General features: G+C 54.1%; 1 protein-coding gene across 1 annotated transcript; it reads right to left on the reverse strand.

The window, feature by feature from the left end:
- Positions 1–188: 188 nt before the first annotated feature.
- Positions 189–19037, reverse strand: lah (involucrin repeat protein; the record flags this gene model as incomplete). Its single annotated transcript, XM_040795536.1, has 3 exons — positions 189–1730; positions 1794–12968; positions 13143–19037. The coding sequence occupies 3 exons, from the start codon at positions 19035–19037 to the stop codon at positions 189–191; spliced, it is 18612 nt and encodes a 6203-aa protein (XP_040653213.1).
- Positions 19038–19296: the final 259 nt, after the last annotated feature.

The raw sequence follows: 19296 nt of genomic DNA on the forward strand, positions 1-19296 counted from the left end.
ACACGCTGATACTCTTAGAAAGAATAAACAAACAAATAACTTGAAACAAATAAACAAATAACTCCACATATTGACGGCCTATGTTATCGTTAAATGACCTTTGACGCCATACCGGCAGAAGAAAAACACAATTAGATAACAAGAATGTTGCGTAAAGATGGGAGCAATCATGATCGGAGTGTGACGCCTCAGATCACATTACTCATGTCCATCATAGATGAGGGTGCCGCACTGTGAGCAACACTGTGGACCGATTTGGAAGCATCAATGGACATGCGGTCACCGCTCATCATCCTTGACACTTTCTTGTCTTTGCTAGGGCGGGCAATGAGGACTTGGGCGGGGCAGACGACAACCTCGTCATCGCCCTCGCCCACATCATTGCCCTTTTTGACAACAAGAGGGAAGAGCACGATCCGGACAATGGACTGTTGAGCTTCGAGTTCGTCGTTGTCGTTTGTCAGACCGCTGCGCTCATTCATCAGGGCTGCGTTGAAGTACACTTGGCGTGCAAGGTCGCCATTGGTATCATATTCAGGCTGCAGAGGGGGCAGCATGATGAATTCAGCCAGCTGGGTGCGCATCTCTAAGGACAGGTTGACTGCTACCCGCATAATCTTGCGGAGATTATCCAGTAGCTGGGATTCAACATGAGATGGAGGAGGGAGGACCCGCGATAGGGTTTGGAAGATCTCCAGAGTGACAGCCTCCGTATCGCTCTCACGTTGTGCAGCAAAGGCTGGTCGTCGAGATAGCAGTGTGAGAGTGGTGGCTCGCCAGCGATGCACAGCACGGGTTGGGCCCACCTCGCCCAATTGTTTTTCAAGAGACTTGAGCTTTTGACGCTGCTCCCGGTCCATCCCGAAGAGATAACGGGTGAAAATGTATTCCCAGACCATTGTCATGACCACCGACATAAAGACGTCGCGGCGGCGGACACGATCAGATAAGTAGATGTCGGGATCGGAGCCGTCGAGGAGGGCATTGTCGAAACGGTCTGCGATCTTTTCGTCTTGCAACTCACTGAGTGGGCGGCAGCGACGCTTATCATTGTGCTTGGAGAAGCGCACGACCCAGGATTGGACATGGCCACACAGCTTCTGGCAGGCAGCATCGAAGTACTCTTCATCGCGGAAGACAAGGGCATTGTCATGTACCGAGGCTGCAATTTGTTGTTGGAGCTCCTTCACTTTATCGCGAGCCTCCTCAAGTTCGATGCGCAGACGGCGCAATTCAATGTCTTTTTGCGCAAGAGCCGACTCAATCTCTTGTCGAACTCGATCCTCCATCTGGGACGAGAGTTGAGTGTGTTGCGACTGTAAGTCGGCTAGTTCACGTGTGGACGCCTCGCGCAGGGTGTTGATCTCAGTTGCATGGGCAGCGGCGAGAGCAGAGTTGGATGCGGCCAGCCCTTCGTTCTCTTGGGTCAGACGAGTCGTCTCCTTTTGCAGCCATTCCACCGAGTTCTTCAATTGTTCCACCTCCGATTCCCGATCGCGCAGATCCACGTCGCGTGTGTTGAGCGCACGGTCGCTCTTTCGACGAGCGACGCTGGAATTCTTAAGTTTATGTTCGGCTTCATCTCGGGCGGCGATCAATAGACGGTTTTCAGATATGAGCTGGTCGAGGCGGGTTTCGATGTCTTGTAAGTGTTGCATGCTGCGACGGCGGCGGACACTAGGCGGTCGGCTGGGCGACCGTGGGGAATTGGGCGTCTCACCCCATCCCTCCTATGGGAAGTTAGTAAACAAAACAACAAAACAAAACAAAAACAAAAAAAAAGATTAACTTACATAGACGTCCGACATATTTCGGAGGGGACGTTTGCCCTTATCGGTAACGGGGTCATAAGAGGAAGAGGATGGGAGCTGATCGAGATCGAGCGAAGGCTGGGAATCTAGTGCTCGACTAGCCGCCCGCAGATCGCCACTAATACTCCGATTCGTACGACGTAATTTTCCACTGCTGGTGCTGGGCTTCAAAATTGGCCCTTCAGGAGTTTTGAGAATTTCTTTGAAATCCTTATCTGTAGGCCAAGATTCTCGATCAAAGGCATTGTCTGTAAATTTCCGAATTGGTGTCTGAGGTCGAGGTAAGACATGTTCGGGCTTCATCTCCAAGATCCCTCGAGTTCCCTCCCGTGGTTCTTGTTCGGCAATTGTATCAAGGGGAGTCCGAGGTCGCACATAATCGGGTCCAAATAGCGACCGAGGGGGTGATGGGACAAGAACTGGTAGAGCTGGCTCTTCCAAACTCCATGTCCTGGGTGTATGCTGGTGCCGGCCATGGATTGATGGTGACCGCCGTAATTCACACAGTTCCTCTGCTTCTGGGGGTGGAAAGCGTGTAGGAAGTTCATCGGGTCGAGTCCGGTCATTGGAGGGCTCCATTGACAATGACAATGGCGCATCTAAAGACTTTTCGCTATATGTCGGCAGTTCTGGCTCCTTGGTTGATTCATTCTCCGTAGTCTCGGGATGAGCGCTCAGTTCCGGGATTGTAGCCTCAATTCGTCTTTCAAGGCTGCTAGGTAGACCAGAGGTGAAGTCATCGGTAATTTCTTTGCTTTCAGTGGTCGCTAGGGGTGCTTCCGAGACAGGGATCGCGTTGTCGCGATTCGCTTCCAGCTCTGTTGTCTCATCCTCAGCACTATCTTTTAGCGACGGTGTTTGCTGATCTAGGGCTGATCGCCGAAATCCCGCACGCTCGAGGCCAGGGAACAAGTTGGCAATCTTAGATCCTCCGGGAGTAGTTGTTCGAGCAGGCGGCTCGATCTCTTTGTCATCTAAGGGTTCCAATGGGGACTCCACGGCTTCAGCGGGAGCTTGTTGCGACTGCTTCTTGTTCTTCTTGGCCTTCTTCTTGCCATTTTTGCTCGACAAAGCCCAAGGATCTTCCTCTGTAGCTTCGTTTTCCTCTTTCAAGGGCCCAGGGAATGAAGACTCGACAAATTCTCCAATAATCTCCGGCTCGGGAGGTGGAATCTCCGGCTCAAGCTCAGGGTCCGCTTCTCTTAATCGCTGGGACTCTTCGAACTTGGCCTGCCAGTCAATTGCCGGCCAGTCTTCGTCATGAGCCGGATTCTCATCTGGAATTTCGGTGACCTGTGCCTTGGAGTGCTCCTCTTCGAACGGCACAATGATAGCATGCTGATCCGCATCAATCGCGTTTTCAGACGCAGGCTCGGTGTCCAGGGATTTGTTAGCCTTTTGAGCCTTCTTGGCCTTCTTCTTCGAGGCCTTGCGTGAAAGAGGGGGTTCCCCACCGGCAACAGGCTCTTCGTCGGGTTGTGTAGGCTCGACCTGAACTTCTGAATCGGTTATAGGCTGATCCTCAATCGGCAGGGGGCCCTCAATTGGCAACTCTGTCTCCAAGGTAGGCTGAGGATTTGCAGCCTGTTCAGGTTCCATAAAAATCTCTTGCCCCACAGCAGGCTCTACAAGATGGATCCTAGATTCCCTTGGCAGCTCAGCTGCCTTAGCCGGAGGTTCTTCTTGCTGTTGGGTCGAGACTTCTTCGGCGATGCCGGCATTCTTCTTGGCCTTGCGCTTGTCCTTCTTTGACATCTTCTTGGACAGAGCCGGCGTCAATTCAGGTTCTCCATGTTGGTACTCAACGATTCCCTCAACAACCTCGGGATCAGCTGTTTTCTTAAGATCGCTCTTATCAGCCCCAACATCAGCTTCGTCTTCCTGCTCCTTCTTTCCAACGCGAACCCCGATGTCAAGGGGCTCATTGTTGGTATTCTCATCACTGGGTTCCACTGGCGAGGGCGTATCGAGTTTGTTCAGAGGAATGGTTGCTTCAGTTGTCAGTTTTTCTAAATGTTGCTTGTCTTGCGATAAGATGCTAAACCCATCAACGGCTGGCATCTCGACATTTTCCGGCTCGAGCTTAGGAGCCTCCTGAATATCTTCCCGGGCAATGAACTCAGGCTCAGGAACAGTCTCAGCTGGCCTCTCTGCAGGAGTCGCCTCCAGTTCAATAGTAGCCTCCATAGTTACGGGCTCGGTGGTAGGATCATGCTCTGTTGGGGTATCCTCATTAGTTGCCTCCCATTCAGGAGCAACCTCTGCGGTTGCTGGCTCGATGGTAGGGATATGATCCTCGGTCGGAGGGGAAGCCGACTCAATTAACTCTTGTTTGCCTTGCTTCTTGGCCTTTTTCTTGTCCTTCTTCGACATTTTCCGAGTAGTATCGGCCACAGCTAGCTCCTCGACTAACTCTTTTGTAGACTCCTCCGGTTTGTCCTCAAATTGGAGAGGCCCGGTAGACTTGGGAGCTTCAACTGGCTGCTCCAGGACATCTTCCTTCAGCTCGGAAGTTGTCAATCCTGTCGTTTCGTCTAGGTTCTTCTCTGCCTCAAGTTGAGGCTTCTCCTCATTCACTGGATGCTGCGCCTCTTGAACGGTAGGCTGCTCTACCACTTCCTCTTGACCCCCGGGGGCAATGGCCGAGGGCTCTTGGGGTTCAGGCTGTGACTCAACGAGTTTTTCCTCCTCCAGAGCAGCAGCGGCGGCAGCGGCGGCAGCCTTCTTCTTCTCTTTCTTGCTCATCTTTTTGGATACAGCCGATGATTCCACTTCGGGCTCAGGGACTGCTTCAGGCGGCACTTGTTCGCTAAATTTCTTGTCATCTAGGATTTCTGCCGAGGTTTTGGCAGCTTCCTTGGATGGTTTGTCTTCTTCATCGATCTTCGATTCAGAGGATGCAAGTTCAAGATAACGCTCCCCGCTTTCAATATCTTGGCTTGGAGCATGTTGGTCAGTGTCTTCAGAAGGCGTTACAAGATCCGTAGCGGCCTCCTCGATAGCATCAGCAGGCTGCTCTGCGCTAGTGACAGGCTCATCTTGCTTGGCAATTTCGGCAGGCGCTGACTCAGTCGTAAACCTAGCATCTTGGGGAGAAGTTCCATCCTCGGGTGCTGCCTGTTCCTCCGGCTGGAGCCCAGCTTCGGGTTCTTGAGAAAGAAGGGATTGGCGTTGCTTCTTCTTGTCCTTCTTGCTCTTTTTCCTTGAGACAACGGCTGTTTCTAACTCCTCGCTCGGAGGAACACTGGTCTCGATTTCTGGGACACTAGTTTCTTGAGTGACATTGACGTCCTCGGTTGCCTGGGCAGCGGCGGTATCTTCGATGCTCTGTGGGTAATCTGCCAGTTGATCCTCTGGAACTAGCACTGGTTCGGCCTCGGCAATAGGCTCAGCCTCAGTGAGTTCCTTGACCTCCGACTGGGGTTCAGCCTCAACCAAAGGCGCAGCTTCAGGTTGCTCATTTGCCTCTGTAGTAGAGCTCCCAAGCGCAGGTGCTGCTTCCTCTTGACTTTTGTTTTTCTTTTTGTTCTTCTTCTTCTGCTTCTTCGAGACAGTTGTCTCAGAAGCCTCCTCCACCACGTGAGGTTCTTGTGCCTGTGCCTCAAGAACAGCATTATTCAAAACATCCACAGGTATCTCTTCAATCTCCTTCTCCTTGGAGAGATCGCCTGCTTCCGGCACAGATGATCTCCCCTCAACATTCTCACCATCAACAACTGTTTGTATTTCCTCAAGGGATGTGGGCTCAACCAACTCCCCATCTGGCTCCTGTGCAGTTGGGCTGATATTGCCCTCCTGCTGAGCTTTTCCCTCCACCAACTCGCCGGAATCAACTGAACGCTCAAGCACGGGCTGGGGAGGATAATCTAAAAAAGGACTCTCTATCGGCGTCTGCTCTACCTGCGAAGAGACGTATTTATCAGTCGAGGCCGTATCTTGCGCCATGGCGTTGTAAGTTTCTATGGCGTGGGACTGATGTTCTTTACCGTCATGTTCCGCAGGCGAGGACGCCGGTATGGCTGAAAGTCCATGGGCGTCTGCGTCCGTGGAGGTGAGGACCTTTTCAACGCCGTGAACCGCTTCGATGGGTGTACCAGGCCCGGTGGCCGGGGAAAGCGAATCGGATGTTGCAGGATCATTATCGGCGTCAATATTCTTGGACTGGCGGTTCTTCGCTTTCTTGGCAGCTTTGCGTCGCTCCTTGGCTGACATACCCACCTCTTCTTCGGTCGGCTCGGCAGGAGAAGGGGCAATCACCTCCGCTTCCTGGGAAGGAGTCGGCTCGGCTTCGGGAATTCCTTTAGTTACCGGAGGTTCATTGTCGGTCTCTTTAACGTCAGGAGTTTCCTCTTTTAGCAAATCGTTGGATACGGTTCCTGTTGTCTCGAGTTCCTCGGCCTTGAGAGCCTCTGGCTCGATCGTGCTTTCTCGCTCGAGAGCTTCTGCGGGCTGTACTGGCGCAGATAATGTAGTATTTTGCAACTCCGGGGTCTCAGTCGGAGTATCGGTCGGAGTTTGAACAACGGGCTCAGATTTAGGCTCAGATTCCAGCGCTGCGTCCATGATAGCAGGAGCGTTGTCCGCTAAGTCCACAGACTTGCCCTTCTTCTTATTCTTCTTCGCCTTCTTTTTTTGCGCCGCAGTCAAGGCAACTTCAGGCTCTTGTGCACTCGCCAACTGGGCCTCTAGGGCAGTGGGAGCCTCTTGTTCTAACTGCTCTGGCAACTCCGCTGCGGACTTCGTCTCCTCGACTCTAGTAGGAATGCCACCGAGCACAGCAGTTGAGGCCGTCTCATGCTCGATGATATCCTTGTTCTGTTCAGAGGAAGCGGGTTCTTCTGCATTCCCCAGGACTTCCTCTTGAGCAGCAGGCCTGGGAACTTCTTCAGTCACTGGTAACTCCTTGGCTGATTCTGCAGAGACAATCAACTCAGCCGGAGTACCCTGAGCTTCAACCTCGTCTCCAGGTGCAGGCAAATCCTGCTTCTGATTCGACTCTTCCGCCGGGACGGCATCGCCATCAAAAGCAACGGACTTGCGTTGCTTTTTCTTGTCTTTCTTGGCCTTCTTTTTCTGTGCGGCGGTCATTGCCTCCTCCGCAGTGGCCTCGGTAGCAGTTGTCTCGGTAGCAGTTGTCTCGGTAGCAGTTGTCTCGGTAGCAGTTGTCTCGGTAGCAGTTGTCTCGGTAGCAGTTGTCTCGGTAGCAGTTGTCTCGGTGGTAGTCGCATCAGCAGGGGTATCCTGCTGTATAACCTCTTCGAGAGAGAATTCTTCGGCCTTAGGGGCTTCGTCTGTCATAATAGGAGGCTGCATATCTTTGTCGACAGTTGGCTGGTCGGATTGAAGAGTCGATTCAGGCCCAGTGTGCTCTTCTGGAGCGGATTCGGGCTTGGATTCCTCAACGGGTGCAGGATATTCCTCCTCGGCGACGACTGATTGGCGCTTTTTCTTATCTTTCTTGGCCTTGCGCTTCTGAGCGGGAGTCATAGATGCCTCTTCAGCGGCCTCGGTGGCGGCTGTATCGGCTGAGGCCTCTGGTTGCGAAGTCTCTTCTAGGAAGGCTTCGCCCTTAGACGCCTCTTCCGTCACGATGGGAGTGTCCGCGGGCGGATTGGAAGAAGGCTGCTCGACCTCTTGAGATGGCGCTGGTTCGATGGATTCACTCTCAGTGAACACAGGAGCAGGAGTGGGCGCCGATACAAGCTTAGCGTCTTCTTCTGCGGGAACAGCCTTAGGCTCTTCCTCGGCGAGTGCAGATTGCTCCTCTTGAACAGCAACGGATTGGCGCTTTTTCTTGTCTTTCTTGGCCTTCCGCCTCTGAGCGGGAGTCATCGATGCCTCTTCAGTGGGCTCGGTGGCGGCTGTGTCGACAGGAAGATCGGCAGGAGCCTCTGGCTGCGTGGACCCTTCCCGAAGGGGCTCTTCCGTAACAATAGGAGTCTCCGTGTCGTCATCGGGAGAAGGCTGTCCAGCCTCCTGGGATTGTGCTGGCTCGGTTGATTCACTCTCAGTAGGTATAGGTGTCAACTCTTCAACGGGTGCAAGCTTAACCTCCTCCTGGAGGGGTACAGGCTGCTCTGTTTCAGCGGCAACTGATTGGCGCTTTTTCTTGTCTTTCTTAGCCTTCCGCTTCTGTGCAGGTGTCATCGAGGCCTCGTCCGCGGTCTCGGTGGGAACTGCATCATCACTAGGGGCCTCTGGCTGCGTGGTCTCTTTCGGGGTGGGCTCTTCCGCCTCGGGTGCCGCTTCCGTCACCATAGGAGCCTCCCCGTCTCTATCAGGGGAAGGCTGTTCAGGCTCTTGAGATGGCGTGGGCTCGGTTGGTTCACTCCCAGCAGGTATGATTGTAGGCTCTTCTTCCGCGGTGATAACCTTGGATTCCTCCTCAGTGGATACAGGCTGATCCTCTTCAGCCGCAACTGATTGGCGATTCTTCTTGTTCTTCTTCTTCTTAGACTTAGAAGAAGTTACCGACTGCTCATCTTCAGCCGGCTCCACCACTGAACTTGATGCGGACTCCGCAGGCTGAGCCTCCTCCACAACTGGCTCTGGTGCAGACTCTGAGGGGTTCTCATCGAGGGGCTTGTCTGAGACGGGCTCCTCAATGACGGCTGAACCAAGCTTCTGTTCTTCTTGGACCTCCTCCGTGGAAGCAACTTCGCCCGTAGGCTCTGATGCGGTTTCTTTGACTCCATCTTCAACATCAACAGTTTGTTCAGCAACATTCTGGGTAGGAATGGTCTCGTCTGTGGATGCATCGGGTGCAACTTCAAAGTCGAGAATCGGCACATCCTGAGCTTGCTCCTGCTCGAGCTTGGTCTCGGCTTCGATATCGCGGGCTGCCTCGGGTTGCGAGGGATCGTCAACGCCCGCACCAGCTTCTCTGGTGGGAGAGGCCTCACTCTCCGGCAAAATGTCACGGCTATTTTCCTCGGTAGAAGTAGGCTCGGCCTCTCGCGTCGGCTGCTCATCAAGCTGCACAGACTCTTGCTTCTGCTGCTTCTTCTTGTTCTTCTTGGCCTTCTTCCTCTCGGCAGCAGTCATTGGAACCTCAGGTTCAGGAGATTGTTCTTGTGCTTTTGGGGCATCGATCTCGGCAGGGTCAACCGAGGGTTCTTCTGTCGACGCTGTGGTCGTATCCTCGGTCTTCAGGTCCACTGCCTTAAGCGCATTGTCCTGTTGGACAGGAGTATTTATTTCTTCCGATACAAGTGAAACATCGGCGATAGCTTCGGTGGCCTCAAGCTCCGATGATGGGGCAGCATCTTCTCCCGGGGCTTCGGCCTCGGTGGGAGGCTCGGCATCTTTCCTTGATTCGATAGTCTCAGTATCGGTCCGTAGAAGGGTATCTTCGGTGACTGGAGACGCCTCTGGCTCGTTTGCGGAGGCAGGTGCAATGCCATGTTCATGATCAGCAGGCCCGGAAGACACCGGTGTGAATTCTGCTGCAGCAACATCATCAATTTCCGCCGCAGGCCCAATATCCTTGCTTGGCTCCGCGGATTCGGCATCAGGCGCAGCAGAAGACTCAACCGGCTTGTTATCTTCGGGAATAGAGCCAATGCTCTCTTCCTGTTCCTTCTGCTGCTTCTTTTTGGCCTTCTTAGCCTTCTTCCTCTCCGCGGCAGTCATAGGAACCTCTGGCTCGACAGGAGATTCTTCGACTTTAGGCTGTTGCTCTGTTGCGATGGGCCCTTCTTTAGGCGTCTCTGCCTCCTCTACGTCTGCCGTTGGTTCCGGATGACGTGAAGAAGAATCTTCCTCCTGGGCCGACACAACCTCAGGTATTTGTTCAATATCGGGAAGTTGCTCTGACTCAGGCAATCGCCCAATCTCAACGGGCGGCTGCATCTCGATTACTTGCTGAGGCACATCCACTGCTACCTGTTCAGTGATAAGAGGCGTTTCCTTGGCTATATCCGCAGCGGCGGTCTCAGGTTCAGGTGCCGGCGAGCTAGACTCAGCAGGTTTATCGTTGGTAGAAATTGAAGCTTCACTCTGCTTGCCTTTCTTCTTATTCTTCTTGGCCTTCTTCTTTTGAGCCGTAGTTAAGGCGACTTCAGGTTCGGCTTCAACTTCAACTTGAGGTTCAGCTTGGGCTTCAGCTGTGATTTGAGTCTCAACAACGGAAGGCTCTGGAATTTCGCGAGAAGCCTTCTCAAAAGGATCCGAGATTCCAGTGTTAGGCTGGCCCTGGACGACAGCTGGCTCTGACAGTGCGTCGGACGGCTCCTCGTGTCCCACTGACTCGGTCGCGACAGCTGTTATATCCGCATCGGCCTCCAATGGGGCTTGCTCCCGCTCTTGGGTAGCTGCATGCTCCTCAACTGTGGGTTCGAAGGGCTGGTCAACATCCTTGGCCGGCTGCTCACAGTGTTCAACATCAGAAGGTAAGGCTTCACCGCCAATTGGAGGGGATTGGGTATCCGCAGGATCAACAGTAGCTGATTGCTCAGGTTCGAGCTCTTGACTTTTTGGCGGAGATTCAATCTCGGGGGTGGGTGTTTCGGCGGAGACCTGTGTTTCTTCGACAGCAGTGGATTTACGATTCTTCTTTTTCTTGTTTTTTCGCTTCTCCGCCTTTGTTTCCGAGGCCTCTGCGGGGGAGTCTGCAGCAACTTCACTGGGAGGCTCAGGTGCACCCTCCTTTTCTTCGGCGAGCTGTGGAACTGGAATCTGTTCTTCGACAGCCTCTTCGAAATTGTCTTCGCCTTCGGTGTCTTCTTTGGGTGTTTCAGGAATTTCGAGGGTGGTGTAACCGAGAGGGGCCTCTGGAACAGGGTCTTCAGTTGGCTTCTCAATCTCTTCCAGGCTGCGGGATAGATCCTCCGCTCCTGGTTCATTCTCGCCAGTAGTTTGGGTTTCATTCGCATCTGTAAAAACATGGTCTGGGGTCGATGCTTCCTGAACTGGTAAACTGGGATCTTCGGAAACAGGTAGAACAGATTCTTCAGTAGATACTTGGTCCACAGGCTCGGCCTGCTCTCCGAATTCCTGCTGGCTTCGAGCTTGCTCTGTATCAAGGGGAGCAGATGAGGTCACAATCTGGTCAGTGGTGCTCTCGGGGTGTTCAGCAGAAGCAGCAATATCCTCGGACAAGGGCGCAGCCACAATCTCTTCAGCGGGCGTAGATGTTTCGTTATCTTGTGGGCTCTCAATCTCCTTAGGGGCAGAAGTATCATCCTGAGGCTGAGCAACGAGGGTATCATGTGCAGGCTCTTCAGCGATAGATGTGTTTCGAGACTTCTTCTTCTGCTTCTTCTTGTCGCGCTTAGCCTTTTTAGTAGATGATACAGCGTCTTCAGCCTGTTCGGTTTCGGTGGACGGCACCTGTGTAGGCTCTGATTCAGGAGCGGCGACAACTTCTGGTTCTTGGGTTTCTGTAACGAAAGGCTCAAGCTCAAGCTCGCGGGAGAACTCAATCTCAGGTTTCTCGCGAATGACAACCTCGGGCTCAACGAGAGCGCCCTCGAGAGGTACAGAATCAACAGGAGTAGCTTTGACCACAGGCTCATCAACCTTAAGCTCAGGTCCAAGCTCATGGGATGCCTGAAGAGACACGGGAACAGCAGGCTCGGGCCCAGCAGAAACAGCTTCAACGACAGGTGCGTCCACAGTAGAACCCTGCACCATCTCCCTTGACAAATCTTCCTGCGCGAAAGGCTCCTGGGGGGCTTCTCGATCCGCATTTTGAGCCTGGTTCTTCTTGGCCTTCTTTTTGTTTTTCTTCTTAGAAGACTGGGTAGCCACACCGTCGTCAGGAGCGACGCTAGTCTCGGGCTGAGTTTGAAGATCGGAAGACTCAACAGGCTGTTCAGTGAATTTAGTAACTAATTCCTTGGCTGCATCCATCCCTGGGTGCATGGACTCCAACACGGTGGGAGCATTCTCTTCGATGGCAGTAACCGGCTCACTAATCGCCTCCTCATCGACAGGTGCCTTGTCATGGCCGTGAGAGGAAGGGTTAGCGGCAACTGCTGCATCGACAATATCGCCGAAGTCATGGGCCATGGCTGGTTCATCTATAGGCAAGGTGCGAGGCTCATCATGTGCCTTGGTGGCGGCAATGGCAGCTGCGCCGACAACACCGGCAAAGCCTGCTCCCTTTGCAAAGTCCGCAGCGCCGCTGAAGAAAGAATTATTTTCTTGGGTCGGTGTTTCGAGCTCGGGATGAGGGTGGGACACGCCCTCGAGAGCATCAAGCGCACGCTGCGTTTCTTGCTCCCTAGTCCCAACACCAACCATGGAGCCCTCTGGAGAAGGCAGAGCGTTCAGCGTAGGTGAAGGAGGCAACTCGTCCAGAACAGCGGGGTCCCGTAGGAGCTCAGAGGGAGAGTGGAACTCGTATCTGGGCCTCTCCTTCCTGGACTCTGCATCCTGGAAATGTTCAGCGGTAGGTGTGGGCTGCTCCGAGCCGAGGAGATCAAGGTCTCTATCATGGCTTTGATTTGCTTGGTCAGTTGAGATCATCAGACCGGTCGGCCGCTGGCTCTCCATAATTGAGTCGCTCAGGTCTACATGCTCCCAGCTTTTAAGGCCATCGTCGTCATGAAGGGATTTTAGATCCTCTACTGACGGGACGCGGGAGGAGGTCTTGCTAGAGGGGAGCGATGGCAAGGGATCCTTGGTCTCAGGCTCGCCCTTGATCAAACTGTGGCGTTCGACTAGCCATAGAGGGCGGATTTCGCGCGAGTTTCGGAACTCGACTGACCCGGGTCGGCGGTTGCGTTGCTGGCTTGGGGAGCCTGGGGAGGTGATGGCGGCGGGTTGTTCAACGGGTACTGCGCGTGTTAGGCCTGGGGAAGTTGGGGGCCGACGAAAGTGGAGAGGCACGGCTGTGGGCGATTCGATGATAGACTTGGCCACGGAGTGTCGGCGTTGCTTAGGGGATCGGGACCCCTGTGGGTGGCTTGTTTCAGGTGAAGCGGGGCGGCTCAGAGACTTCGGGGTCAAGTCAAGTGTTTTCTCCGTGGCTGGGGGAGAAGCGGAGTGGCTCCGGGGCCTCTGTGTAATCTCATTCAGCCCTGATGTTGCAGCGAGTACAGCTGCGCTACCCGCCGATGCTGGAAGCCATGAAGCATAATCTTCGCGCTCTGCTAGAATTTCAGGGCGCTCCCTTAAGAAAGATTGTTCGTCGAAGCTGTCACTATATCCGTCCTGCACATAATAAAACCAATAAAAGCTTAGTACATTTCTTGTTTTGTTCGGGTTTTGTGGTTTTTGTGCAAACTGGTTAGATCAACCAGCGAAAAGGGAAACTATATGGCACAATAAAATGTACAACCAAAATCACAACAAAAGTAAGTGAAAAGAAAAGTTCAGATGCTATACCTTCTCAGATTCCCGTTTCCTCCCCGAATCCACGATTTCCTCGTACCGATGACGACGCCGCTCTTCTTTTTGCTGCCTACTGGACCTGTACTCCTCCAGATTTGGGTCATCCTGACCCTTTTCCTTGTCCGACATGTAGCGATCCAGCTCATCTCCATTACTGGAGCTGCGGTGCTTAGACGAACGCTTCTTATGGCGGCGGCGTTCATCGTCTACACCAGCTTCAGATATGGCTTCGCGGGATGGTCGCTTATCCAGCGAGGAAGAGCGAGCATGGTCAGACCGAACACGCTCAGCTGGGGCCGACACCTGTGAGCCGAAAATACTTCTCAAAAAGCCACCGCTTTTTTCTTTCTCGTCCTTGCCTCGGCGCCTCTCCCGGGATTCGTCAATTCGAGCTGGAGAAGAGGTTATAGAGGCATTGTCATCGAAGTCGGCTTCCCGGGATGAGCGGTGGCGATGCTTGCGGCGCTCAGACTTGTCGTCTCCAATGTCCGTAATGGCAGAGCGGGCATCATCATCAACAGAGAAGGGGTCACTTTCATGCTTTGATCGACGCTTGCGACGCCTCTTCTTCTCCTCGCCACCTTCCTCGTCGTCGGGAACGGTTTCGGCATCACGGTTTGGATCGAAATCATCTCCACTGCCTCTGGATTTACTTGACTTGGATGACTTGTACTCTTTACCGGCAGGAGTAGAGGTAACCGATCGGTTGTCATCCCGAGATTTAGATGGTTCGCGTGACTCGTAGATCTCGAAGTCGTCGCCGCTCCGCCGAGATTTGCGGGACTGAGACTTAGAAGTCTCGTCCTTCGAAACAGGAGCAGAGATAACAGAGAAAGAATCTTCACGAGACTCAGGAGCTTCTGACTCCGGGTAGTCAACAATTCCGAAGTCATCCCCACTGCTCCCGGACTTCCTGGACTTTGACTTGAACGTTTCATCCTTCGAGACGGGAGCGGATACAACAGAATAAGACTTATCCTGAGACGGGGACGGCTCCCGTGATTCGTAGATCTCGAAGTTATCGCCACCGCGCCGGGACTTGCGGGACTTGGATGTTTCATCCTTCACAACAGGGGGCTCGGCCAGTTCCCGCTCTTGGAACTCGGGGAGATCGAAGACATCGCCACTCCGCCTCGACTTCTTCGACTTGAGCTTAATCGGGGTCTCTGGGTCCATAGCAACAGGCGCCGGCGCCGAGACCGCTGATCTATTGTCAACCAACTCTCTAGAGTCGGCTGTGTCAAAGCCACCGGGCATCGAGAACACATCTATATCTTTTTCAGGGGAAGCGGTACGATCCCGTCTACCATATTTGCCATTCAGTTGCTCGATTACCTCCTGGGCAATCGATGATTTGTCACGGCGTCCTGAGGAAATATCCCGATCTTTCGAGTATACTTCTGGCTCGTCGAAGAAAAGTTCATCCTTGTTGTGGACCACGTGCTCGGGGGCGGCAGGGATATCATTCGTAGACTTGGGGTCGAGTTCTTCAAGCTCGCCCTCCACGAAGCCGTGGGGCTCCTTTCGAGCCGACGCAGACCAGGGTGAGGTAAATGTGTTTTCATCCTCTGACCCAGGAGGGGAAGTGCGGGTGTGGTAGGATGGGTCATTTGTGATCAGAGTGGGATCGAATCCGGTTGCGGCTGTCGCAGCAGCGATTGTGGCGGCGAATTCAATGTCAGCACCGTACTCCGGTTTGCTGGAGGTATCCTTGATTTGGGATATCTCGGATGCCGGGAGAGGAATGTCCTTGGCTGAAATCTCGGTGGGGGGAATGTCATGCTCAAGGGGATCCTGTTCAGAAGAAGAGGGGATCTCGTACTCATGAGTTTCATGTTCGCCCCAAGAGACCCGGGAGCCGGCTGGTCGTTCGCGAGGCTTGGTGTCATAGGACTTAGTTACAGGGGCGGTTGGGGAGGTAGCTTCGCGTACGGAACCACCGTGCACACTTTGGGGGGGAGTTGGCTCAATGAAGTTGAGCCCAGGGACTGGCCATGGGAGCCGGTCCACGTGTTGATAGGGTTCATATGAATAGTCTAGCTCTGCGGGGCCAGGCTCCTCGTGTGCACGTTGTTCGCTGGCGGGCTCTATCTCCACGATATTTGGCATATTGGTTGAGTCGCGAGTGTGAGAATTATCATCTGGGCTGTGTCGTATCTCCTCAGGGGCGTAAAATTCTGCGTAATCGTCGTAAACGGGTGCTGGACGGGGAGATCGAGGAGACTCTTTCTTCTTGTCTTCGCGTGGTCCCACCGTGGTCTTCTCATCAATAGATTGAGCGGGCTCAAACCGCGATACAACAGAAGTATCTGCCACTGTATCCATATCGCGTTTCCGCTCAGCGCGGCGTTTTTCTCGGCGCTCATTGTATCGCTGGCTGGCTTCAGAGGCTTCGTCATCATTTGTCTTGCGAGAGAGAATAGTGCTGACAGCAACAGCCCCAGCTGCTCCAGCTGCCGCTGCGCCAACCCAGGATGAGCCATTTCCTTTGTGGTCGGCATACCGGGGCTCTTCGTCCTCTCGCCCCTTCCGGTGACGCTCTCTACGCTCGTGTTCCTTGCGGGTCAGCTCTTCTTCTCGATCAATCAATTGAACCGGTTGATCCGCGGCTTCAACCCGGGAGTTCTTGTTACGACGGGTAAGATGCCGTTCCCTCTCTGCTTGCTCTTCCGTCAAGTTGAATTGCACGGAGGCTTGATCCTTAGCGGTGAACCGGCGCTTGAGGCTGGAAGCAGTTTCCTGGGTGGGGAAAACAGGAGAGGAATCACTGCGATGAGGTCTCCGACGGTCGGCGTATGCTAGCTCTTCTGGCGCCCATGCTGGATCACGGGGGCCTTGGAACTGCGTGTCGTAGTTTCCAGCCCCATTAGCATAGAAGGGTGGCGCTACTGGGACTACTGGGGTACTGTGTACGGGGATCGAACCCGGCACAGCTCCCTGGGTAGTATATACTGATTGAGAGACGGGGGTAAAAGGCTGAGGCTGCTGGAGAGGGATGGGTCCCGGGCCGATGAGTGCTGGTTCGCCGGCAGATGCAGATGGAGACATCTTTGCAACATCAAAGCGAGAGGGGTCGGAAGTAGGCATTGGGTAAACGTGTTGCAAGCTCCCAGATCTACTTGGGGGTTCGCTATCACGGTGACGAGCAGAAGAAATTGCAGCGGCTCCAATAGCACCGGCGCCAACTACCAGAGCGGCATTTGTAGCACTCGACCGTTTGTCCTTCTTCTTCTTGTCCTTCTTGCTTCCCCATCTCCAGCCCCATTTACTACTAGCGGAGTCAGAGGAAGACTCGGCGCTGCTTCCTCCGAACGCCAGAGCAGAGCTAATACTGGTAGAAGACTGGTCCTCCGAGTCGGCATCGACCCATTCTTCGTCCTGTGTGGTAGAATAGGTGTGGTTGGCGTGTCGAGATCGAGCTGTGTACATCTGGCCGGCACTGCGGCCGACACCGTGTGGCGAGGAGCCAGCCAACCGGTTTGCAGTGTCGCTGAGTTCTTGCAAAGCGGTATCAACATCTTTAGCCTTCTTCCCCTTCTTCTTGAGTTTGGAGGGCTTCCTTGAGAACCCATCCCCGAATGCGAGATCATTGTCCAATGAAGAGGATGAAGAGCCACTCTTGAAAGAAAAGAAACCGCTCCGTTTCTTGGTATGACGTTTCTTCCTGTTCTCGGACGAAGCAGTGAAGAAAGACCCGATACCACCAGCGATAGACTTCCTGCCGGGCCTGGGAAGATTGACAAAGGATGATGACGAGGAAGAGTCCTTTCGGTGTTGCCGTCTTCCAGGAGAACGACTGCGGGAGCGGTTGCGCGACTTTGCAACGGCCAGCGCGGCCCCACCCACTGCGGCACCGAGTGCAGCTTCCTTCAGGTACGAATGCCGGCCAGATCTAGAGGAAGACCGCGATCGGGAGCGTGTGTGCCGAGAATGTCCGGAATGTCCAGAATGAGACGCACGCTTGGTGTCTACGTAATGGTCTCTGTGAGGACTACGGCCAGAACGACGGATCACACCACGAGAGGTGTAGCTCCTTCGGTCATCTTCTTCCCCATGGGAGGAGTTTACCCGGCCAGAGCGGAGGCTGTAAGAATCGTCAAACTCCTTGTTTGAGAACAGCGACTTAGTCGCATAACCGGCTAGCATGCCAGGCAGCCACGAGGAAGATTTCTTGGACTTTGACCTTCGGCGACCCTCATCTTCTGAGGTGTTGTATCGGCTGGTTTTGCTGACTCTAGAGCTACCACTGCTTCGCCGATCGTCGGAATGTTGGCGGCGGCTATGATAATGGTGCTTGCGAGGGGCATCGGCGGAGGTCGTGCCAGGTTGGAAGCAGTATTTGCACACACCGATGGTTTCTGTGTAGTCCTCAAATCTACCAACCGCTTCGGGATCACGCCAGAAATCAACGAATCTTCCCATGGCGCCACGCTGACGCTCTTGGAAAGCTAGCGCACTTGGACCATGAGGATAGAAACCCGGGTTGTAGGCAGGTTGGGACGCGTACCCTCCTGGACCTGCAGCATACAAAGTGTGATTGTGACCAGGGCCATAAGGTATCATACCACCAGCCTGAGAAGGTTGCCCGTGGTGCTGGAAAGCGTATTGTGGTGCGTGCTCAGGGCTAGATGAGTGATGGTGATGACCCATCATATACCCTGTCGCAGCACCCGCAGCAGCAATACCAACACCTTCACTGAAGCTATGAGAGTGGGACGGCTTGGAAGGGGGTTGGTAGCCGCTGCTTGCCATCGGTTGATCATATCCCATTGACTGGCCGTGTGTCATTGGCTGACCCTGGTGGGTATAAGAAGTAGCGTGCTGGGCAGAAGAATGAGACTCGGAATGAGACATCATACCACCAATGCCATAGGTGGCAGCTCCAACAGCGGCAGCAGGAAGAATGCCCGAGGAAGAAGGCTTTGGGGGGCTCGAAGGCTTAGAGGGTTTCGGGGGTTTAGATGAAGAAATTGCCGGAGCATGAAAATTATCGTCAAAATAGGCCGCCGCCGCACCAGTCTCGCCCAGGCTACTGGGCTCTGGGGGTGGGTTAGCCGATGGCGATGCGGCCATCAAGTGTGCTTGGGTATTAGGCAGCACGCTCGGGGGAGCGGGTCTAATACCGGGCTGGTGCTCGACAGACTGGCCTTGGTCACCATAGTAGTCCGCCGCAGCGCCGGCGGGGTTAGGCGGCGGATAAGGTGCAGCACTTTGCTCTGGGAACTGGCCGGGAAATTGGTGCTGCACGTGCGGGTCATATGAAACTTCATGCGCTGGCGAATGACCCGCGGGCGGTATTCCAGTGTTGTATTGCATGGGGAATTGCGAGAATCCCGGGGCGCCAATCTCGGCGGCGAACTGCGCGCCGGGGGCGCTAGACGGCATGTTTGTAGAGATCGGTGGCACATAAGGAGCCCCTGGCTGGGTGCGGGGACGCTCGCTACGGTCCCGCTCCCAATCCAAGTCATCGTCCAGATTATCTTTTGTTCCTCGGCGGCTCCTCTGCTCGCGCTCTGGGCTCTCGGATCGGTCCTGGTCGCGCCGACGATAACTCTTGCTTTCCCGTTCACTGTCCCTGCGTTTTGGTGTGCGCTCAATGTAGTAGCGATCGGATTCATCAATGGGTTCTGGCTCAGCGGTCACATAGGTTGATGCGATAGAGTCGCCGGCAATGCTAGGTGGGCCACGCTTACTGCGCGAAGCCGATGGCGAATAAGACGACAAGTCACCCAGGCCGCGGTCACGGTCGTCACCCCGTGAAGACTTGCGACTTGAGATCGATCTAGTGTCAGATTTGTCGAGCTTTTCAGACTTGCGCCGGCTGCTTTTGGAGCTACGAACGTCGGATGAAGACGACGAGCGGCCCCCGCCCATCAGGGCCTTGAACATGGTGGGCAATTAATTGGGGTAGCCAGAGTAAACCATGTGGAATCAAAGGAATGTGGAATGGGGGGTAAAAGTATGGGGGTAGTGTTAGTTGTAACCTTGGAAGTCAGACAGAGAATGCAATGTTATGGGTTTGGGGGGGAAGTAAACAACGGAGCTGACCCGTGGATCTTGTACCCGGGAAAGGCCCCCAGTGGATCTCAATACAACTTGTGGCGCTTCACTTCACCTTAAGTCTCTTATTTTGGTGTCGAGGATCAGA

This window comes from Penicillium griseofulvum (assembly GCF_001561935.1).
Source record: "Penicillium griseofulvum strain PG3 chromosome Unknown contig_6, whole genome shotgun sequence".
Classification (NCBI taxonomy): Eukaryota; Fungi; Ascomycota; class Eurotiomycetes; order Eurotiales; family Aspergillaceae; genus Penicillium; species Penicillium griseofulvum.